Source organism: Trichosurus vulpecula, chromosome 1, assembly GCF_011100635.1.
Source record: "Trichosurus vulpecula isolate mTriVul1 chromosome 1, mTriVul1.pri, whole genome shotgun sequence".
Classification (NCBI taxonomy): Eukaryota; Metazoa; Chordata; class Mammalia; order Diprotodontia; family Phalangeridae; genus Trichosurus; species Trichosurus vulpecula.
The window spans coordinates 397919550-397944587 of NC_050573.1; the positions used below are offsets into that span (position 1 = coordinate 397919550).

Consider the following 25038-nt stretch of genomic DNA (forward strand, 5'->3'; position numbering starts at 1 on the left):
CACCTCTGCACAACTGTCATGGCTTCAACAGAATGATGATACTTGGGCCATCTCCTCTGTATCTTATCAGGGAATCCTTGATAATCACTACCCTCCTGACAAATTGATCCAATTTCTTAGGGACAATCCAGTGGCCTTCCCCAGAATCACTAAAAGAGATCCTCTAGAAAATGCTCGTCTAGTCTTCACTGACGGGTCCTCCTCAGGAACTGCTGCCATATCTATAGACTCAAATCTAACTTCCTTTCATACACCTTATAAATCAGCCCAACTAGTGGAGCTTGCCGCTATACTTTGGGTCTTTGAACATGTACCGGACCCAATGAATATATACACAGATAGTGCTTATATTGCTCATTCAATCCCCGAGCTTGAAACTGTTCCTTATATAAAACCTTCCACCAATGCCTTCTCTATGTTCCTTCAAATACAAAAACTGATCAGAGAAAGAGCACAGCCTTTCTTCATTTGCCATATCAGAGCGCACTCTGACCTCCCTGGACCATTGGCAAAAGGGAACGATACTGTTGATGCGGCTTCCAAGCACTTGGTTTTCGCCTCTGTATTGCAACCCTCCCCCATAGAGACTGCCACCAAGGCACACGAGTTGCACCATCTTAATGCCCACAGCTTAAGTCAAATTTATAAAATCACCAGAGAACAGGCTAGACAGATTGTCAAACAATGTCCAGGATGTCTGGTGCTCCTGCCTGAACCTCACCTTGGAGTGAACCCCCGAGGCCTGGTTCCCGGGGAACTGTGGCAGATGGACGTCACTCATTTCACACCTTTTGGTAAACTGAAATACATCCATGTCTCCATAGATACCTTTAGTGGTTTCCTCATAGCGACCCTACAAATGGGAGAAGCCACCAAGCACGTTATCAATCACATTGTGGCCTCATTAGCCATGGGGCCTAAACCCAAAATTCTCAAAACTGATAATGGACCGGGATATGTTAGTTCATCCTTTAAACAGTTTTGTGCATATATGAACATCAGAAATATCACAGGTATTCCATATAATCCCCAAGGACAAGGTATTGTTGAGAGAGCCCATCAGACTTTGAAAAGAATGATATCTAAATTGCAATCGGGGTCAGAAAAACTATACATACGGGCCAATAACCATAGGACCCTCCTAAATCATGCACTCTTCGTCCTAAATTTTCTTACATTGGACGCTCATGGCAAATCCGCCGCAGATCGCCTTTGGCACCCATCGTCAGCCCATGATTATGCCCAAGTGAAATGGAAGGATCCCCTCACCCATCAGTGGCATGGCCCTGATCCAGTCCTCATATGGGGCAAGGGACATGCCTGTATATATGATTCCAATGCACAAAACGCCAGATGGCTACCTGAACGGTTGCTTAAGTTAGTAGATCATGCCATCATTAAACACTAACAGCATCTTGTAATAAAACAGCTTTATGCATCCCTCTCAAACTGTTTAGTGCTCAAATCTCATCAGATGGCTGAGTAAGCATTACACTTTGGGACAGTAAATCTGTTTCCAATATGGTCTCCATTCACAGATATGTACTTTGGTATTCATTCTAAGACACTTCCAGCTATTTCTTAGAATTGTTTGTACAAGGTTATATATCCCCTTGCTTGCCTTCTCCCCCTTGCCTCTCTGCACTACCATCCCACCCTGGTAGTGGGAGATGCCCAATTCTCGCGAGACTTGATCAAATAAAACTTCTGTTTTGTTTCTACCTTGAGAAAACCGAGACACCTCTGTTTTTGTTTATTTTGAGCCTGTGGTTTGTCCCACACAGTTGGGGGCTCGGCCGGGACCCCCTCGATTGGGGGGGGTTCTCCTCACCAGGGAGCAGGATCCAGCGCGCACCACAAAGATTTATTGGGGGTTCCTGGTCCTGGTGTGGGGCTCCACCCAGTTGGGGGAAAATCCCGAAGAGAGGGACTCGGAGGAACAGAAGCTGTGCTAGGTTCCGGAGCACATATGTGAGGTACCTTTAGGCAATCGATTGCAAAATTGGAATGAACAACAAAAGTAGAAAGGAAAATGGCCATAGACAAGAGCTCTTAAAATATTTGACCTAGGTGGGTGGAATGGATTTTTCCTGGTGTTTTGAGAAAAGCTCTCCCAGGGAAAATGAAAAACAAAAAGCTTTTGGATTTCTGTATCTTTGTGTCTGTGTCTGTCTGTATCTGTGCTCCTGTGTGTGTGTAATCTGACACCCTGTAATGTCCACTATCTGGCTTTCTCTCCCTCCCTGACTCCTCCTGGCATGCAGAGGAGCGGGAGGGCGGGGGAGAGAGAAAGACAGAGAAGAATGTTTTCTTGTTTAAGTTATGTGATGGAAAAGGCAAGGTAAAGAGGAGTGTCAGGTCAGAATTAGAAAGAAATAAAGTATGTGCAGTTTTACATGGGCTTTCATCAAAGTCCACCAGAAAGGAAAGGCAAGAAAGTTTAAGCATGTAGGAGAAGAGACGTGTGAAGGAAGTTTAAAAAAGGCATAATCTATTTGCACAAATAGTGTGAATAGAGGTTTTGAGAGTGCAAGGTGGAAACTTTTGGGAAGTTGTTTTAAAAAAATGATATATATATATATATGCTCTTTCTGTCTCCCTCCATCCCAGATCTGGCCAATTTGGAATGTGGAGAGACAAGAAAGGAGGCGGGGACCTTTTCCCTGAAATTCAAATGTGTTACTCCTGATTTGATGCTTAAGATAAAGTCAGAATTTCTCATACCATTTGGCACTAAGGCAAATTCGGAAAATGCATAAATCTCTACTAAAGAGACACTTTGAGCTCCCCAGTATGAGGAGAAAGGGACATGGTACCACTGGATCTTTTCCGGAGTCCCACTCACCTTAGACTGGCAAATTCAAAGCTCTCACTTCCAAAAAAGTTTTTAAGGAGTGAACACAGAAGTAAAATTTACTTGAGAAAATTAGAACCATTAAGATTTTGATTTAGCAGATTCTGTTAACCATAGATAATCTGGTGAGGTATATAAAACCTTTTTCAAAATAATAATGCACGTATGAATGTGAACAAAAATCAGTTTATATGACAAAAGATATTCTGTATCCCCCTCCAATCCGTAGACTCCTTGGGGGGTTAAGAATTCCAGCCCTATGTCAGAAGTATATACAAAGATGTTTTAATTCCTGTGTGGTGAATGAGAATCACCATGAGACTAGTATAGATAAAAAAGTTGGAAAATATTTAATGACATAACGGTATTAAATCCATAGAGTTAATAGTAGTTTTCAATATACAACTACAGAGATCCTTATGTGCAATTTAGTGACCCTTGTTCCTATTTGAATTTAAAAATGGCTTAAAGCTTCCAAAATAGAGAAATATGACCAGAGAATGAGAGCCAATCTGAACATATTTTACCCAAAAGACTGTTGCTTATTACATTCCTGAGAAACAGAAATACTTCCTAAAATAGAAATTAGCTCAATAGATATAGATATTTCTAACTTGCTGTGATTTTCCTAAGTTTGTGACTTGAAAAGTTTAAAAAGTGATTTGGCTGCGAATATACAATAGAGGGTTGGCTCCTTTTCAAATATAATTACCCCACTGACAACAGCCCTGGACCCCGGGCACCCTGAAGCCCACACTTCTAGGCAATTGCCCCCCTCCCACTGGAACCTGGAATTTTTGCTCCTAGTCTTCCAAACCTGACAACCCCTGTTAGAAAGTAAAGATCTCTCAGAGACCCTCCTAAATGACTCCTTAGACCTTTAATTCAGGTGCTGGACTCTGCAGCTTCCCAGCACCTTCCCCCCCCTTCGCGCCCCCCCCCCCCTTTTTTCAGTCCACAGCTAGGCTCTGCAACTATGAGGACAGAAGAAAAGCCTCTATGCTTGGTAAGCCTAAAATATGTAATGATTTGGGAATGCAATTAATGTAATCTGAAAATCTTTCTATTTGTACTATTAGTGTGCTTCTAGATTGTAGTAAAATGTCCTATATTGCAAAACTTAAGTAACCGGAGATAGTGTTAGACAAAGCAATTATTAATCTGAATTCTGTTGAAAAAAAAAAAAAAAAAAAAAAAAAAAAAGATATGAAAACAATTGTGTAAAACTGGCTAAGTTACTTCCTCAGCCTAATCTGGCATAGTAAGGGATAAAATTAAGAAATTGCAAGAAGAATTGGTCCAGAGGCGTAAAGAGCTTTTAAATAACCCCCTCTGGAACGGTTTACATGGGCTTCTCCCATACCTCCTCCCCCTTCTTGGGCCTCTGGTGGGTCTTCTCTTGCTCCTTTCCTTTGGCCCCTGGGCTTTTAAACAAATTAACCACTTTTGTTAAGTCTCAAGTAGATTCAGCCATTGCCAGGAAGAGCCACATATTTTACAGCAGACTACAGGAAGAAGACACCACTGAACAGCAGGAAGAGCGACTACAATTCACGGAAGACCTTCTGAAGGAGCCCTGGCATCAGCGTTGGAAGACAAACCTTTATGCCCTGTGCTGTAAAGCCAATCATCCCCTTCCTTTCCCCCACTCGCCTTAGCTCTGTCACCAAATTCTTATCTTTTGACCTTTGAATTCACTCCTCCCACCCTTCTTTCTCTATTTAAACAGTCCTGCTGACCCTCTGAAGGACGGCTGTGGCTGAGCCCATGACGGGATTATTGCAACCCTGAATGAAGGATGGTTGAGGTCTGGCTGAAACTGGCCGTAAGACCCTCTGATCACCATGACGGGCAACCTCCAGTGGCGCAAGTCGCAGGGCTGTAGTACCCTACTGTAAACACCCCGCCCGGATGACCTAAGACAGTGCTCAAGGGCGGGCTCTCAAAATCCATTGTACACCAGACGCTCTCACCTCATTATCAGACCCAAGTTGCATAGCCTAAGACAGGCCAGTCACCCTCTCCTTAAAATAAAAATGGGGGACATGCCGGAGACTGGAAAATCGCCTTACCCCTCCCCTCTGCCTGACCCGCGCCCCCTCCCTTCGCTAGCTTTCATTTCTCGCTTAGCTCTCATTTCCTGGCTAACTCTCGTTTCTGGGATATGACGCAGGCCTGCGTCCAATGCTTAGCCACCCCTCTGGGGACGTGGCATTCTGATAACATGCTCATAAAAACCCTTACGAGGAACAATAAAGAGAGACATTTTTACACCAGTATTGCGTCTAGTCTCCTTCCTCTCCGTGATCCCGTTCCCGAGCCTCTTGGCCCTTTGAGCCATTAGGTTCCCCTCGAGCCTAGCTCCCCGGACCTCTCCAGCTTCGCTAACCCACGATTGTGTGACCTGCGGGCCAGGTCACTGAGGTATAGATAGTTTCTGTATTTTCATCTGCTGTAAGAGAAGGGGTGGGAGTAGAACTGAGAATTTGAGGACAGAGGAGGCAGTTGGGGATAAGTATTGGGTGAATACAGTAGAAAATCAATAAAATATGGATAGAAGGGTGCCATGAAGTAGTAAGTGGAGGTTAGTAAACATAATTTTGTATTTTACTAGTCAAGTCCTAGTTAATTCAAAGTAGCAGAAAAAGTACAAAAAGAAAGACCCAAGGATGAAAGGGGAGTTTATTCATACCAGAACAGGATTCCAAAGGGTACAGTGAAAGTGAGGAGCACAGTTAGAAAAAATCAGTGGAGAGAGGACAAAGCATGAAAGTATATTTATGGAGGTAGAAGGCCAAAATGGGTTTCTGCTTCTGACAATAATTATGAGTTATGGATAGCAGCTATTAGAGAAGAAGGAGGTTGGGATATAAGTTGGAAAGTGACACTAGTTACTGATAGGACTGAGGAGGCAGAGAGAGTTAGTTCTTTTAAACATAAAATTAATTGATCTGTTTTGATTACCTCCACCCCCATCTGCCCTCCCCCCTTGCTGAAAACCAAATATGTTAAATAAATAAATTGCATTTAAAAAAAAAAAAAAGAAAAAAAAATTAATTGATCTGAAGGTGACAATAAGAATGCTGGTGTGATGATGCTTCCAGTAACTGCATATTTAGAATTTCCTTGGTTTTGGGGTCCTAGGAAGATGTCCCCCTGCATTTCATCTATTGGTACCCCAAAGATAAAAAAAGTCTTCTGAGGTTTACAAACTAAGACCAAGCTCCCAAAGAGAAGAATAATCATTGGCCTGGGTCAGAACCCTACTGCATGACTTAAGGGTGTGAGCTATTCACCCACCAGAAGAGAAAGGAATTAATTTTTTTTCAGGCCACCCAGGCCCATCAGTCTCTCTCAGTATATGAGCATAATTATCCTGAAATCGTTTTCTGAATTCAGTCTTTGGCCCCTTCACTAATTCTGGTCACATCATGTTGCATTGTGAGAACTGATTATCCTTGCATTCCTGATCCTCTCTCTACTTTTTGTGTTTCTAATTCCTCCCTTGGATTTAAAAAATCCCTATTTAATACTCTCATGTTTAAAATTCAATTAAACCATCTTTCTATAATTATGAAATATTTCCAACCTGCCTCAGACCCACTTTTAGGGAATACATTTTAAGATGAGACTTGTGGTAACATTAAATGTTGCACAAGCTGTAGAAAGACCTCTGCTGTTCCTTTTCTGAGAAAGGACATAGTTCAACCTTTTCTGTTTGAGGTAGGAACTCGAGGCCCCATCTCTTAGTCTCATAGGGTGTCTAGGCTACACAGCACCTACTGTGTTGACATTCTTATATATTTCCCAAGAGGCTCCTGAACTCTACATCAAAGAATTGCTTATGTTAGAGTTAGAAATTTTAGCTAGCATATATTGGAAATGGACTGAGACAAGTCTCACTTAATACAAGGAGGTGGAAGGAATGTAAGGGGAAGTTACTGAGGATGAAGGGGGATGTATTTAAAATATTACAGGGCTTCCAAGGGGACAAGAGAAGTGGTGGCCAGGGAAAGATAAGTAGAAAGGGCCTAGAGGATAGGAGTACGTGGAGATGTTGTTGTTTTAGTCATTTTCAGTCACGTCTCACTCTTTGTGACCCCAATTAGGGTTTTCCTAACAAAGACATTGGAGTGGCTGGCCATTTCCTTCTCCAGTTCATTTTACAGATGAGGAAACTGAGATAAACAGATTGAAGCAGCTTGCCCAGGGTCACACTGCTACTGTCTGAGACTGGATTTGAACTCAGGAAGTTGAGGTTTCCTGACTCTAGGCTCATCACTCTGTCCACTGTGCCAACTAGCTCCCTAGTATGTGGGGAACAGGGAACAAAATAAAATAGTATGTTAGGTCCTCCAGGGGATGCTTTTATCACGTATGGCAATCAAAATGGACCAAATCACAGATGCTCAGAGTTGGAAAGGATATCATTGGTCATTGAATCCAACCCATATCTGAACAGGAATCTCAAAATTTAGCATCTGAAGAGCCAGAGGGGTCTTTCACCCCACTCTCCTAGATCTGTCTCCTATTACACAATTTGACAGACTACCTTTCCCCCACCTGTCTTGGAGAAGGGGACCCCATTAACCTGGAGGTGGGGGTGGTCCTGTGAACACAAGCATATTTGTAAAGGTGAGTGACCTGAAATCCTACCCTGGGGACCCATTTATGAGCTCCAAATGTGCCAGTGGACAGACAGTGACCTATTTCTTGGGCTATTCTAGCTTCATGACTGAGGGGTCTGCACCAGCCATAGCCATCCTAGAGATGGAGGTCTGGGGTGAGAAATTAAAGCAGGAGTTTTGTCAAGGATGGGGATCCTTGGGTGGTGCCAGGGACACTGGCCAGCTTCTCCCTATCTGACCTCTGCACAAATGCCAGTTAATTTGAAAGCAATTACTTGCTGCCAGTGATAGGGAGTTCTGAGAGGGTCTGTTTCCCTTCCTATTTTATGATAGACAGGGCTCTGCTCTGGCACTTCTTATAGTCCCAGCAGATGGAGGTGCTAGATTTGCAGGACAATTATAAAAATGATAGCCTGGATTCATATAGGACCATACAAAGAACTTCCTTCCCAACAAACCTGTGCAAATATGATTATTCTCATTTTGCCAATGAGGAAACGATGGCTCATAGACAACTGACTTTCCCATGGTTAATAAACGGTTGAGGAGAGATTCCAGCCCAGCTCTTGTGATTTCAAATCAAGGGGCTCTTTCTATTTAATTCACATGGCCTCTTATGGGGTAGTAGAAAATGTCATCTGCTACTTGTAATGCATTGTTGAGAATCCAGTTCAATATGAGATCCCAGATTCAAAGACAATGCTTTGTACATTGTACATAAGTACAATGTACTTGTACACAAGCAGGGCACTTGATATGTGGGTGTACATTAATTATTTGTAGAAAGCATAGAGAAGCAAGATGGTCAAGAAGTCAGTACTTAGCTTTTAAAAAGGGAATTTAATCATACTAGGTGCAAAGCGGATAGAGTGTGAGACTTGGAGTCAAGAAGATCTGAGTCTGAATCTGGTCTCAGACGCTTACGAGCTATGTGACCCTGGACAAATCAGTTAATCTTTTCCTACCTCAGTTTCCTCATCTCTAAAATGAGGATAATGGGATAATAATAGCATCTACTTCCCAGGGTTCTTAGGAGGATAAGATGAGATAATATTCATAAAGTGCTTTGCAAATTTTAAAGTTCTAGCAAGCTGTTATCATCATCATCCTCATCCTCATCCTCATCCTCATCTTCCTTCTCTTATTAGTGAAATGGAAGCTAGGATCATAGAATATTGTAGACCACAGTTGGTTTTGCTTAACTGTGTCTCTTTGTAACAAGGGAGGATTCTATGGAGGGGAGCTTATAACACAAAATAACTGTGACATAGGCATCAATAATACGTTTTCTTTTTTAAAAGGAGGGTTAATGTTCCTTGTACATTACCATCATTTATTTCAGCAACAAGTTGCTTTTTGTCTACAAGGCCCAGTGCTAGGTGTAAAGAGACACAAATAGTCCCTAGACTTTGGGAGTTTGACTTTTTTGGATAAACACAACATACCCAGAGAAAAATTAAATGCAAGGTAGTGATTAAAGGGAGCACGGCTCATAGATCTAGAGATGGAAGAGACCTGAAAGGCTTATTTAGTCCGACTGTCTCATATTACAGATAATGAAAGTGAAGACCAGAGAAGTTAAATCACTTGCAAGGTGAAATAGGTAATAAGAATCAGAAGTGGGACCAGGTCCTTTGATTCCAAATCCGATCTTACTACTATATGCTGCTGTTTCCCTTCCATAATTAGAATAAAAAGATCAGTCAAAGGCCATGTTTCCTTCTTTTCTTATTTGTTGTCTCCAAGCAGCCTCAGAACAGGAGACAGGCTGACACCTCCACGGTGATATTGGCAGGAGGCTCATCTGCCTTACTGATTGTGGCAGTATTACCTAAGAATTCTATTCAATGAGCTAGGAAGCACCTTCCAAGAGAGCCAGTCTAAGACAAGTACAATTTCAAGAGCTTGAGGAAGGGAGTGGGGTGGGCTACATATTGTATGTGTAAGCACAAACTAGAGGACCCAAACAAATAAGCAGTCTCACTGTGGTAGCCTGAAAAACCTCTGCTTTGCAAAGCCCAGCCATTCTCATAACATACTGTCCCCACTTTGCTTGATAGTTCTGCCCTGTCCCATCTCTGGAAACTCTTTTGCAATATCTCTTGCTCGAAACTTCTAGCTTCTTGGCACCTACTTGCCTATGACATCAGGGTGAGAAACCAATCAGAAAAGGCTGAGTGAGACACCATCTTTCCCTATAAAGTACCCAGCTCTCTTTTATAGAGTGATCTAGGTGTGTATACACCAATCTCCGGGAGAAGAGGTGACAGTCAGGTATAACTTGGGTGTTGGATCCCCAAGGACCATTTCACATGATTATGGTTCACTTCCCTCCTCCTGTTGTAGCCTCAAGATTGAAGCTCCTCACTGGAAGTCCTAATGGACCTGCTCTATCAGCTAAAGACAAGACCAAGTCCTGCTCCCCTGGAAACTCAATAGTTTTCTTATTTCTCTGATGCTTGTCAACTCTATGCCAACCATCCTCTGGCTGCTCATCTCTCTAAATAATAATAGTAACAATAAAATGAGTGATGATGACAGCTAAGTCTACTTGATCCTCACAACAACCATAGGAGGCAGGTGTTATTATTATCCCTATTTTACATATAAGGAAACTGAAGCAGACAGAGGCTAAGTGACTTGCTCACCATTTCCCAGGTAGAAAGTATCTGGGGCTAATTTGAACTCAGGTCTTCCTGATTCATGCCTCTATGAACTGTACCACTTACAAAGTCAACTTCTCTCCCACTACCACAATCTGCTAACCATATGATCAATGAGCTAGTCAGATAATTTATATAAAAACAGAAAAAGGGAAAATAAACTAATTATCTCCTTGGGGCAGGGCTAACCCAACTAGGACCCTGCCTGGATCCAGTCAATTGTAATTTGAGAAAGTGAGTGAAGTCAAAAAGTCAATCTAATGGGCTTTAAAATTTAATGGCTTTTCCATAGGAAATAGAGAAGATCATGAGAAGCATAACAGATTATTTTGATTACATGAAATTAGAAAGTTTCCGTAAAAACAAAACTAATATAGCCAAAATTAGAAGGAAAGTAGGAAACTAAAAAATAATTTTTACGGCCAGTTTCAAAAATAAAGGTCTCATTTATCAAATACATAGGCAACTGAGACAAATTTACAAAACTATCAGCCATTCTCCAGTTGATAAATGGTCAAAGGATATGAAAAGACAGTTTTCAGAAGAAAAACATCAAAGCTATCTGTAGTCATATAAAAAAAGTTCTGAATCACTATTGATTAGAGAAATCCAAATTATAACATCTCTGAAATACCACCTAACCCCTATCAGAGTGGCTAATGTGACATAAAGAGAAAATAACAAATGCTGGAGGGCATGTGGGAAAAAGGGACGCTAACGCACTGTTGGTGGAGCTGCGAATTAATTCAACTCTTTTGGAGAATAATTTGGAATTATGTCCAAAGGGTTACAAAATTATGCATACCTTATGACCCAGCAATACCCCTACTAGTTTTATATCCCAAAGAGCTCAAAGGAAAAGGAAAAGGACTGATATGTACAAAACATTTACAGCAGTTCTTTTTGAGATGGCAAAAAATTGGAAATTGAAGGGATGTCCATCAATTGGGGAATGGCTGAACAAGTTGTGGTATATGAATGGGATGAAATTCTATTGTGCCATAAGAAATTCTGAGGGAGATAGTTTTAGAAAAACCTGGGAAGATTTATATGAACTGATGCAAAGTGAAATGAGCAGAACTAGGAGACCATTGTCGAAAGTAATAGTAATATTTTAATGATGATCAACCATGGAAGATTTGGCTACTCTGATCCATACAATGATCCAAGACAATTCCAAAGGACTCATGATTAAAGAAATGCTATCCACCTACAGAGAGATAACTGATGAACTCTGAGTACAAATTAAAGTATAATTTTTGCTTAATTTTTCTTGATTTTTTTTTGCAAGATGGCTAATATGGAAATATGTTTTTCATGGTTTCACACATACAATTGATATATTGCATGTCTTCTCAGGCTGGAGGGAGGGAGAAAATTTGAAACTCAAAATAAAAAAGAGAATGTTAAATAAATAATAAACTTTTAAAAAAGTTCAATTGCTTTTAAGCTTTTCTTTGTTAGATGGTAGGATCTAAACTTTCCAAATCAGACTCCACTTCCATCTGTAACTCTAATTGCTTTGAACTCGACTCAATGAGATGCCTCTCCCCTTCCTTCACCCCTGTACTATCTGATGTTTTCCCTCTCCTCCCTTTCCAGCTTCCTTTTGTGTTGTCTTTCCCTATTAGACTATAAGCTTGATTGAAGGATGAGACTACTTTTTCTTATTTGTATCCCCAGTGCTTAGCACTATGCCTGGCACACGATGGGTACTTAGTAAATGTTTACTGAATTGAAATTGAATTGAATGGGCCATTAAATGACTTACCTTCAAACAATCTTCATTCAAATATGAAAATCCTGGTAAGATTAAGCACTGCCAGGACACAGACTGAGCAGAGTGCCACAAGTTTGTCTAAGACTGAGACAATAAAGAACAGTGGCAGTAACAACAGCTGACTCAGTTGGTTCTTGGGAAGTAACTGAAGATTCTGTTTGTCCATCACTGTATATCCAGTAACTATATACCCACTAAGTATCCTTGTATTATGATACAGTATCCTTATATAACCAGTAACAGGTATGAGAGATGTACCTATTATATACATGTAACAGCAGATGGGAGTGGTGATACATGACAGGTAAGGAGATGGGGGCAGGTCTGGACTCATGCTTTCTTTAATCTGGCAACTCCCAGCATGGAAACTTTCCCCACTAACACAGAACAGTGAGAGGTTGTGAGTGTGTAGCTTAGGAGTCAGGAAGACCTGCATCATTCAAGTTCTTCCTCTGATAGGATACCTATTATTTACCGATCTACAATGATGGATTAGGAGAATGGCAGGAGGGAAATGGGAAGGCCAGGTCTATCCATGGGTATGTCATTCCATAGATATCTTTACGTTATAGATTAAAAAAAAGAAAAGTGACATTATTTAATAAATGGATTTGTTGTTATTTACATTCAACTGTGACAGATGAAAGCCAAACTACAGGTACAGGTATCCCTCTAACAACAAGCTACGTTAGCAAACCTATAGTAGGGAGTACATAGATACCCGCATGTGTCAAGCCACTTATCAGGCTTTTTTTGACCAGCTAAAGAGAGTCATTCTGTACATCTTGTACAAAAATATGACGTGAAGAATTGCACAACAGAATCTGCAATTTTTAAAAAACCACTAGTGACTCTAGCAATTAGTGAACTCTGCATGACAGGCATGATTAACCACCTTGCAAGCAGCCTTGGCATATTTTGGATAAACAGATTTAATAGACTAGCTGCAACACCCCCATTTGGCCTTAGTTTGACAACATGGCTATTTGCAGCCCTCTGGGTCAGCAGGGAAAGGATGCCAACCTGGCCAATCTTCATTTTCAGACCCTCCCAGCAACTACAGAAAGGATGCTCTGGCCCAACAATGAAACACTGGGACATGCATTTCTGTATTAGCTGGAGGCTTTAGTTCCCTGACACATATTCTTGAGTTCAAGATCATTCACAGAGATTAAATGAACCAGTATCCTGGGTTTACAGAGTTTAAGAATGTTGAGAAAGGGCACATATAACCACAGCATAAATGGATTTTGAGAATGTGGACACTACAACCTGAGAAAGATTACAAATGGGGTTATAGGCAATACGTCTGCAGCTTGCTCGAAGTCTGACAGCTCCAGAGGGAATGATCTTGGGCAAGCCACAGGATGACAGAAAAGTTGGAGGGGACCTCAGAAGCTGTCTCACCCAATGTATAACCCAACAAAAATCCCCTCTACAGCATACTAACAAAGTAGCCATTGAGTCTATGCATGAAGACCTCTCGCGTCAGGGTTGTTCATTTCACTTTTTAATATGTCTAATTGTTAAGTAAGTTTTCCCCTCCTAATGTCAAGTCTAAATTTGCCATTCTGTGATTTCAACCTACAGTTCCTCATTATGCCTGCTAAGGTCAAGCAGAATAACTAAAATCTTGTTATTTTTCTCCCCAATGTGGCCACTGAGTCTCTTTGGATTATCAGTTTCTTCATCTGTAAAATGCAAGTAATTATTGTATTACATAGCTCACTGGGTTCTTATGACAAAAGTACTTTTCAAACTCTAGCTCACCGTAGAAATAAATTCTTATTATTATATGCCTGGTAGACATTTCCTATTACCTTGTTAAGTGTGATTTATTGGAGCACTAGGCAGGGGGAGCATCACTGCTTTGAAGAAACATGTACTGATTTTTAAGATGATGACCTTGAGAGACAAGCCTAATTTGAATATATATAATATGGTCTGCTTCTAAAAACAATTTAATCACATCACTTCAAGTCATCTTTGAAGTTATTAACTCACTTGGTGGCAGTCAGGCATGGCATGCACACCCTGCAACCCAAATGGTGACAGTAATGGCGTTTGATCCTTATGGTGACAAAGCTTTACTTCCTTCAGAGCCACGTTGGGAATCAACCAAAGCCTCAGGATACCAGTCTAGAAGCTGACTGGAAGAAAGTCTCTGCTGAGGATAAACTTTTATCTGATTGTTTCTGAATTACTTGTTTGAGAAAATTAATCCTACAACTAGAATGTGTTATTCAAAAAAATGATATATTCTGGCTCTATGCAATGTTACTCTGATTCCTTCTGAGAGTGTGACTAAAAGCTTTGTCATGGTGGCATGCCCCCTAAAACAATGGGCAGACTAGGAGATTGCCTACAACAAAGAGATAAAGAGGATATTAGGTTTCCTACACCCAAATGTCACTTTTGTTCCCTGCCATTACACCATTATAGTTTCATTTTTTTAGTTTCAAAGACTGTTAATTTTCAAGAGTCCAGCATGAATATATAAATACTCCTGGGAAATACTAACCTTATTAGTTGACAACAAACCCAGCTTAAGAACTGTTGTAATATAACATGGATGGGGAAAGAAGGAGGAGGAGAAAAAGGGCACGTTGCCATTGTCTCGGTTTTCTGGGTATTGATCATCTGGGACAGAAGTGGGGAACCTGCAGCCTTGAGGCCACACGTGGCCCTCTAGGTCCTCAAGTGTGACCCTTTGACTGAATCCAAACTTCACAGAACAAATCCCTTTAATAAAAGGATTTGTTCCTTGGACTCAGTCAAAAGGCCACACCCAAGGACATAGACAGCTCTAAGTGGCCTTGAGGCTTGTAGGTTCTCCACTTTGATCTGGGTCTTGGCTGTAGAGAAGGATCACCTAGAGCTCTGGTAAAACCCTCTGAACTAATACTTGTCTCATATGGCTCAACCTACCTCACTCCAATTGCTCACTGTCCAGTCAGATGGACACAGGATATCTCTGTTACAGGAAACAAGAGCCTTTGGCTTAAGGAGATGATGGCAGTCTTTAGCAGGAAGGGCCTGTTCATCAGAGCCCACTGTCTGAATACACAGCACCGTTCGTTTCTTCTCTCCTTGAGGCCCACAGGTTGCTGAACAGGCCTGCCATTCTCCTGCCCACCACCTACAAGGAAATTCATGACAATTTTAAAAAAATCACAAAAACATCCAATTCCATGTATTTAAAAAGAAATAAATATGAAATACATTTATAGAAATTTGTGAATACTTAGAAGTTTCTCCTTCTATTCTTGTGAAAAAGATGGAGTGATATGGGCAAGACATAGTCACTAATGGTCTACTATGAAATGTGAAGAAAGTTACTAATAGAGTCCTCTAGGGATCTGCTGTTGGTCCTGTCCTATTTAGCATATTTTACAGTGAGTAGGACAAATACAGATATAATATACTTATAAAATTTACACGCAAAACTTGGAGGCATAGTGTACACAGTGGATGACTGATTCAGGATTGAAAAATATCTTGACAGGCTAGAAAAATGGGTTCAATCTAATAGCATTAAATACAATAGGAATAAATTTAAAGTTATACAGTTCAAAAAATCAACTTCAGAACTACAAGATAGAGCAGGTAGAGTTAATATCAATTCATCTGAAAACAGAGGTGAGGTTTTCTAGCAAACTATAAACTCAATGTGAGTTGAGGGTGATAGCCAAAATGGCTAAGTAAGTCTTCAGCTGTGTTAATAGAGACATGTTTAAGCCTAGGAAAGTGAAAATTCTCCTGTACTCTGCCATGGTCAGGCCACACCTGGGGTACTATACTCAGTTCTGGGTGCCACCTTTTAAGGACATGGGTAAGTGGAAAGGATTCAGAAGATCTTAAGCAGGATAGCAAACAAGTGATGACAATGAGCCCAGAGAAGAAAAGACATGCGGAGCTGGCAGGGGCAGGGAGGGGGGTGGCACACAATTGCCTTCTTAAATATTTGGAAGGTAGTCAAATGGAAGAAGTAATAAATTTATTCTGCTGGCAAAACTAGTAGCAGGAAGGCAGATATTTAATATGAGGAAATACTTCCTCACAATAAGAGCCATCCTAAAGTGGCTGCCTCAGGAAACCATGGTTTCCCCCTCACCGGGTTTTAAGTGCAGTCTCAACAGGAGAAGAGTCAGGATGGACACCGAGGCTGCAAGCGCAGATGACTGAGAGGATAGTGGTGCCCTCAAGGGGAATTGGGAAGTTTGGAAAAGGGAAGGTGTGGGGAGAAAGATAACGAATTCAGTTTTGGACATGTTGAGTTTAAGACGTCTATAGGACATCCAGTTCAAGATGCCATTAGGAAGCTGGAGCTGTTAGACTGAAAGTCAGCAGAGAGATTAGGATTGGATAAATAAATCTTAGAGATGATAATTGAATTTATGAGAGTCGATGAGATCACTAAGTTGAATGGTATAGAGGGAGAAGACAAGAGGAGATAGAGTCCCACGGGACACCTGAGGTAAGCAGGTGTGACCTGGATAAAGACCCATTAAAGGAGACTGAGAAGAAACAGTCAGATAGGAAGAAGGAAAGCCAGGAGATAGTAGTATCACAATAACCTAGAGAGAAGAGAGTATCAAGGAGAAGAGAGTTACTGACTGTGTCAAAGGCTGCAGAAAGGTCAAGAGGGTGAGTATTAAGAAAAGTCCATTAGATTGTAACTTTGAAGAGAGTAGTCCCAGAAATCAGATTATAGAAAGTGAAGAACAGAGTGAAAAGCAGCTATTGTAGACAGTCTTCTCAAGGAGTTTAGCCACTGAGCAAAGAAATGAGATGACAGTAGCAAGGATGGATGATTCAAGTGAGAGCTTTTTGAGAATAGAAGAGAAATGGGCATGCTTGTAGACAGTAGAGAAGCAGCCATAAGTATCTGAGTTCGTATTTGAACTAAGGTCTTCTGACATCAGGTTCAATGTTCTAGCCACTGTGCCACTGAGCCGTCTCATCCTCAGTCTAGCGTTTGTTTGCCACAATGCCATCAATGAGATAGTTAATTCTTGATTATTCAAGAGCTCATTATACATGCTAACTGCCTTCCTTTCTTTTCTCTATATTCTGTCTATTGTGCATCAAACTGCATATTGACATCTCTACTGAGATATGTGCAGGTTAAAAATCTGAGGGTCATAGATAGAAAGCTAGAAGAGACTTAGAGATTGATCGTAAGGTCATCCATCTAGAGATTCTCTGGCTGTTCCCCATGCCTTGAAAGGCCTCCCTCCTCTGCTCTGGCAATTGGTCTCTTTTGGCTTCCTTTAATTTCCAACTAAAATTCCATCTTCTACAGGAAGCCCTCCCCAACCCTTCTTAATTCCAGCCCTGTCCTTCTTTTGAATTATTTCCTTATTTATCCTGTATATAGTTTGCTTGGTATATAATCGTTTGCATGTTGTCTTCCCCATTAGCTTGTAAGCTCCTTGAGGGCAAGGACGGTCTTTTGCCTCTTTTTGTAACTCCAGTACTTAAGCAACAGTGCCTGGCACATAGTAGGCTATTAATAAAGGTTTACTGAGTTGAACTGAATTGAGTTAGAAGATGTTTCAGAGGTCATTTAGTCTAGCCTCACCATTTAACAGATGAGGGATCTGAGGCCCAGGGAGGTTAAAAGTCTTGCTCACAGTCAGAGTTCGAATCCTGCCTTGGATATTCATATTAGCTGTGTAACTGTGGACAAGTATCACGATATTTTTCAGCCTCAGTTTCCTCATCTGTAAAATGGGGATCATGTTTGTACTTAGCTTCAGTTGAGATAACATAAGTTTCACACGTCTTAAAGTCCATGTAAATGCTAGCTATTACTGTTGTTGTTTTGTGTTGTTAGCTACAAATTTTATGACGTCACTACAATTTAAGACCTTGGCTGAAATTTACAGGGAAAAAGAATCAATGCCTCCAAAAATGCAGTCATTTTTTAAAGCCATGACCTTTGGAAGAAATTTTGCTTTGGGGAGGGGGGTTAACATTTCTCAGCAAATGAGATCACTTGCTTTTCTCTCAATGTTGGAAAATCCGGGTGCCGCACACTGACAAAAAATTAATATTTGGAACCGTGTGATGTGAAACCAAGCTAATATCTCCTTTACTAACTTAATTACTTTGTTCTACCTTTGACATTTTCCCAGGAGTCTAAGCACACTGCTGTATATAGGAAATGTCATTCTGGCTGCTCCTTAATTTGAGCCGACTGAACCGACTGATCTAATTACTCTCTGCTGGGCCTTCAGCTGTGTCCGTGAGAAGCGATAATGGACCTCCTTGTTTTCCTCTCCCGGTATTTCCTCCATACTGTGATGGACACTTTGCATATGCTTGTCACTAGATTAAAAATGCAAAATTATCCCCTCTCTTTACACTGTGACATCTTTCTGACAGGGATGAGGAGAAAAGGAGAGATTTCCTGGCACTTGCTGCCTGCCATCCATCTCATCCCTTCTGCCTTCCACTTCACTCCCGCAGTCTCTATTTCAGGAAACTTATGAAAAAGTACAGGTAAAGTCCTCTGAGTTTCTTTACATGAAAGGCAATATATCAGGCTTCATCAGGCTGCAGACAGTGAGTGGCAAGGCTAGACTGAGAAACATTTGTAGGAACAAAAACTCTCCATCCCTAAGCATGAAAGCTACTTTTGCATCAGTACCTGTTTGTGTATAATACTTGTCTTTATTACCAAAGTCACAGGGGGTACCATGGGAGGCTTGAGAAGGGATAAAAAAGTTTGGAATAGCCCCTGTAGTGAATGGAATAGTGAACTGATTGGGGGGGGGGCATAAGTGAATTGCCTTACTATAGCAAGCACAGTGTTGAAATCATGTAACGTAAATTTGTAGCAGCCCCAGACAGCATGATTTTGTGATTTTTCTCCAACTTGATTTAGAAGTGTGTGAACAGGAGCAGAGAGAGTATAGTGGGAGGATTCTAAGGCTGAGGTTTAGCAAGGCATGGTTGGCAATAAGACAAGAGGACAAGGGACTTGAAGGAAAGAAGGGAGGAATAAGCATTTATATAGCACCTACTATGTGCTAGGCACTGAGCTAAGAACTTTATAATAACTGTCTATATTATATTAATTATATTATATCATAATTATATTATATTATATATTGTTATGTTGTTATATTTTCACAGTGACTTATTCCCATTTGACAGTTGAAGAAACTGAGGTAAACAGAAGACAAATGACTTGCTCAGGGTCATACAGCCAGTAAATGCCTGAGATCATATTTGAACTTGGGTCTTTCTGACTCCAGACCTAGCACTCTAGCCACTGCCCCACCTAGGTGAGTAGAGTAGTTATTGTTGGTTCATTTTTGAAGAGGACCAATGATATCATGGATTGTAAATTGAATTCCTCATGAACTGGATTTAAGTGAGGCAGCGTTGCACAAAGTTGTCAGTCTCACTCTTCCAGAATCATCCGAATCCAGTGACAGGACAAAAGTCAAGACAGCTGGTGATGGCCCGGGATGCGTGAATGAACTTAGCATCTTCCATGTCTGACCACGCTCCAAGCACTCCACAGCTGCTGCTTCAGCCACCTTCAAGGCCATTGGAACAAATTGTTCTCATCTGCCCATTCTGCCAGGGGAAGTCTTCACATGCTTGGGGCAAACATTCACTCCCCTAACTCAATGACTGCTTTGAGACTTGTTGGTTACCCTCAACCTGGTTTAGCCCATCTGCAGAGACAATTTTTCTGGAGTGTGTGCTACAGCTTCTCAGAGTCACAGGGAAGAATTGGGTGAGAGGTAGACACCAAAGGTGGATAAGCAGCCCTGAAAAAGGGTGTCTGGGTTTTCAGGGAGGACTAACATCTCTGGTGTGAGTAAAGTAGTACATAACTTGAGTGCAGAGCATACTGTAAAGGTGAATAGGTTCAACAAGGAAGGAAGAAGAACATAGCTGGAATAGGGATAAGAACTGAGGAGTGGAGGAATTGGGAGGTCACTGTGAGAATGAAAAACAGGGCTGGGGTCGTTAGGCAGAGGGAAAGCTAGAATGATAAAAGACTATGATCAGAATTTCAAAAAGCACTTCAGAGTTCATGACCATGGAAGTAGAACATGTGGGTGATGACAATGTGAAAGACATGATCATCTTTGTGTGTAGCTAAAGTGGAATGGGGAAAAAGGACATGGGAAAAGAATGAACTGGGAAGTTAAGGTGCTTGAGGGAATATCATTATATACGCTGTAGAAGAAATGGCTTATAGCTATTGACTTATATCAACATCTTATGAAACATGTAGGGCAAGAAAAAAGACACAGTGATGCAGTGAATAGAGAGCTGGCCTTGGAATTATGATACACATTAGTTGCCATAGGCAAGCTGTTTAGTTCCTAAGTGATTCAAGGAAACTACTTATCTAGAATGGACAAGAGATTCCCTACAATGATGAAATTACAGATCCAGGTGAAACAAACAAAAACAACATACAAATATATGTTAATATAATCAGCACATCTTAGAGAGGTAGTAGCACGGCAGCTAGGTGGCGCCATAGTGAATCGAATACTAGGCCTGCAGTGGGGAAGACTCCTTAATGAGTTCAAATCTGGCTTTAGACACTTATTAGCTGTGTGACCCTGGGCAAGTTACGTAACCTTGTTTGCCTCAGTTTTCTCCTCTGTAAAATGAGCTGGAGAAGGAAATGGCAGACCACTCTAGTATCTTTGCCAAGAAAACTACAAATGGGGTCAGGGAGAGTTAGACACAACTGAAACAACTGAAAAGCATGGCATGGCACAAAGAGCACTGGCCTTGGAGCCAGGAAAACCTGGGTTCAAATTTTGTCTTAGACATTTAAGAGCCATGTCATCTTGGGTATGGCATTCAACCCCTTTAAACCTCTGTATCCTTACTGGGACAAGGGTGATAACAGTAACATCAACCAGATTGTTATGAAGATTTAATATGATAATGTGTGTAAAATTCTTTGCAAGTCTTAACATGTTCCATAAATATTCATAGTTAGGATGATCATCATTCTCAAATAAGTCCTTTTCTCAGTCTTCAGTCTTTTCTCAGTCCTTGGGTGTAGATCATTCAGCACTGTTGACTGTCACTTACTGGGACTCTAAAGATGAGCATCTTTTATACCACTGTTCAACCTAATCCCTTGTCTCTACACTCACATAGCCACCAAATGAATTTCATTCCTTATCATTTTTCTCCTAGAATATTGTAAAAGATTCTGAACTGGCTTCTTGGCTTCCAATAGTTCTCCCTCCTCTGATCGATCTTTCACCCAGCTGCTATAATCATTTTCATTTCAGCTCATTGGCCATATCACTTCCCACTCAAAATGGATCAGTGGATCCCTGTTGCCTATGAGAAATAACCCCATAAACCTTAGCCTGACATTTAAGACTTGCTGTAATCTTGCTCCAAAAAACCTTCCTAGGGATATTTCGATCACTTACTTTCACTCACAATGTTTCATCCTAATTGAAATATTACCTTTTGCCTAATCTTGTTCTCTGCCCTCTTTTTTCCCTAACCCCACAGGCTTATTCAATGCAATTTCCTTCCATTTTACACAACAAAATATAAAGCACAATGTTTTTTAAATTCTACACAGACCTCGAAACAAGGCTTTTCATGTATAGACTGTGCTGTGCATTCTTCTAGACCATGGAATGCCTAAAACACATTCCCTCCAAAGTTGTGCTTCTTAAAATCCTCTTTCTTCAAGGAGGCCCCCACTCTACAGGCCACCTCCCCCCATGAAGCCTTCCCTGAGTTTCCCTTCTCACCACATACACACACTTCAGCCGGAAGCATTCTTTGCCTTCTCAAATATTCCCAGGCCTTTCGTCTGGGTCTCTCCTTGGCTTTGATCATACCCTACCTTATATCACACTTTATTGGAGTGTATGTTATATTTCCCAAATGGATGGCAAGCTCTTTCACAGTGGAAGCTGCATCATTTTTTCTTCTTGGCTATATCCCTAGTATTCTAGCACAGTTTTCTCTGTAGTAGGCACTTATTAAATACTTGTTGAATTATATTGAATTCATACACAGTCTGATTCATACAGCTTATTTTCAGTTGATTTTTCTTGCTGCGAACTTTTTGGTCCACATTAATCTGGTCTGTTCATGATTTGAGTCCTCCTCTGGGTTTCCTAGCTATAATAAGTGAGCTTTTGCCTAAACCTGCCTAGGACTGGGCCTCCAAGCCCAATTCTCAACCATCCTCACACTATGAAGCCATTGTGTACATGCCTCCCCACCCCACCTGAAGTGAGCTCTCATCTTTTTGTCAACTTTCTCTTTCAGATTGACAGACACCCACAAAAATACATATGTCTGGATAGAAGTAAATAAGATCATAACTCAGCCTGTGTCCACATAAAGTTCAAACAACTATCTGAACTTAGTTCTTTTAGTTGGTGACATACCCCAAATCCACTTGGGTATAAATTCACACCATACCCCAAGACATAAAAAATCCACCAAGCATGATTTGTTACTTTTGGAGGCTCAATAAACACCATTTAGATGCACAACCTCCCTCTAATAAAGAATGAGTTTATCTGTTAAATAGATAAGTCCTTAGGCTAAGGAGAGACCTGTCCAATCAAGCATACTCTACTAATTTGTTGGTCTTTGATAGCTACTGGTCCACTTACTTGTTCAACCAATAGATGTTGCCACTGTAAGCAAAGCACTGAGGTGAATGCTTTGGGGGAGAGAGGACAACAAGATGTCCAAGACACTGACCAGGCTCCCGAGGACCTTTAATCTAGTAGGGGAGGTAAGACATGTACTCTTGAATAACCTAAGTTGTACACAGATATTAAGAAGGTGGGGAATATTATGAAGGGAAAAGTAATTAATCCTAAGGAAAACAGGAAAGTGTTAGGTGGTAGAAATTTAGGACTTGTCAAGTCACTTTATAGCCTTGTCCTTCAATGCTTTTTTAAAAAATACTCATTTTTTTTGGAAAGTCAGGATATTTTAGAGGTAGGGTCAGGAGGAAAATATACTTATCACACACAAAAAATGACTAATATCTGAGGCTCTGGGCTTTTTAAAAATAATTTTCTTTGAGGCAGTTAGATGATCCAGTGATTAGAACTAGGAATAAAGAAGCCCTTCATTTGAATTCTGCCTCAGACATTTACTAGCTGTTAAAGTTACTTAACCTTTCTCAGCCTAAATTTCTTCACCTAAAAAATGGGGGCTAATAATTTGTATTTATCTCACAGTGCTCTAAGAATCAAAGAGATAAATATTAAAGTGCTTTACTAAACCTTATAGCACTGTATAAATGCTTGCTACTTCTCTTTTTCCTCTGAAGATCATAGTAAAATAGTGTGGGAGACACAGCTATAAACACGATTAATTATCTACTAACCAAGGGAGAAAAAAAAACTCAGGTGGCCTGGTATTATGCAGGAGTGGAGGAGGATTGCCAGGGAGCTCAATTCCTATTTAGGACCCATTAGTTTTTTCATTGTAATTACCAGAGCTTCCTTTCTCCTTACACAGGGCAGAAAATCTGATCTATTTCAAAAGACCAACCTGATATAAAATGGAGCACCTACATGCTTAACTGGATGGTTCCATGGGAAATGATTTAATTTCTTTATTCTCAAGAAGATCTGACAACAAGGAACTAGAAAGGCATGTAGAAAGAACAAAGTACCCTAGGTTCATCAGCTTATACTCTGATCCACTGCTTTGGAAGTTTCTTGACAACATCGTGATATAGCGCTGGACTTGGAGTCAGGAAAACTTGGGCTTAAATCCTGCCTCAGACAATTACTAGCTGAATGACCCTGGGCAATTTACTTAAACTCTCTGGGCATAAGTTCTTCATCTGTAAGAAGTAAGGGGTGAGACTACATTGCCTTTAAGATCTTTGAAATTCTATATCTATGTTCCTATATAGTAGAAAAAGCTCAGACCTGGGATGCAGAAGAACATGGGGAATCCATTATTAGCCATCCCACTTTGGGATTGCTATTCTTAAAAAATAAACCATCCATTAGAGAGGCTCAGGATTTCTTATGCAACCTTCTTTCTCACTAAAGCCTTGTGTTTAATTGCTGTTAAGTTCATAAGAAAAAAGGAAGTTTAATTTTTTTTAAATTTAAAGCCTAAAAAAAGAATCTTAAAGAAAATGATGTTCAGTTCTCAGTTACCGATGGTTGAGAGCAGTTGGTTACTCATTGAAAGTCAGCCACAGATTCTTCTATGGTAGAATGGTCATCCTAAAGCAAAGAGTATACTTTTTTCCTTGTTATTGCTTAGTCTTTCATATACATGTTCTATCTTGTAAGGTCTTGAGGATTTTGACAACATCTAACATTTATGTCCTCAGCCTCTAACACTGACACCTTGTACAAAGCAGGAGTTCAACATATATGAAGATATTGCTGCTGATGAGAGAGGTGCAGTGTAAACACACTGGACTTAAGACTTAGAAGATCCAGGTTTGAATCTTAACTCTACCTACATAATAACTATCTGGCTTTGCAAAAATCACCTAATCTCTATGGACCTCAGTTTCCTCATCTGTAAAATGAATGAATTGAACTAGATTATATCTAAAGCATATCTGGTTTTAATTCCTATGATACTGTAACTGATCTTAAATTCAAAACAATACAACAAATTTGTTTTAATGAATGATCAGACACAAACATTGGAAAGAATAATTTGTTAAACATGTAATATGTATAGAATACTGTGCTAAGTACTGAGAAAAAATATTTAAGTAAGAAATAGACCCTGCCGTTGGGGATCTTAAAGTCTGAAGAGATAATATATGTAAAAATGCTTGCAAACCTTAAAGTGCTTTTATAAATGTTAGCTATTTTTCTAATAAAGGGAGATGACACATATAGAAATGACACAAATTAATACATGTGAGTTCGTGAGAGATGCAAATAAAGTACTGTGTCAGGCCTATAGGCTTTGCCTTGGTTTCTAGAAAAATCCTAGATTGTTGTAGTAAAAGGATGGCTTATGAGAATTTAGAAAGGGAAGCAGTGATCACTAAAAGCCAGTGTGATTTCTTCAAGAACAGGTCATTCTAGACTAACTTCATTTCCTCTTTTGACAGGGCAGATAGACTGGTAGATCAGT

At 40.5% G+C, this 25038-nt stretch overlaps 1 protein-coding gene across 2 annotated transcripts in view; it reads right to left on the bottom strand.

The window, feature by feature from the left end:
• ADAMTS12 (ADAM metallopeptidase with thrombospondin type 1 motif 12) overlaps nt 1–25038 on the bottom strand; it is a 533606-nt gene that overhangs the window by 63789 nt on the left and 444779 nt on the right. For both annotated transcript variants that reach the window (XM_036758046.1, XM_036758037.1), the window contains one exon: nt 14854–15064. In XM_036758046.1, the coding sequence (XP_036613941.1) occupies nt 14854–15064 (211 nt within the window). The remainder of the gene's footprint in view (nt 1–14853; nt 15065–25038) is intronic.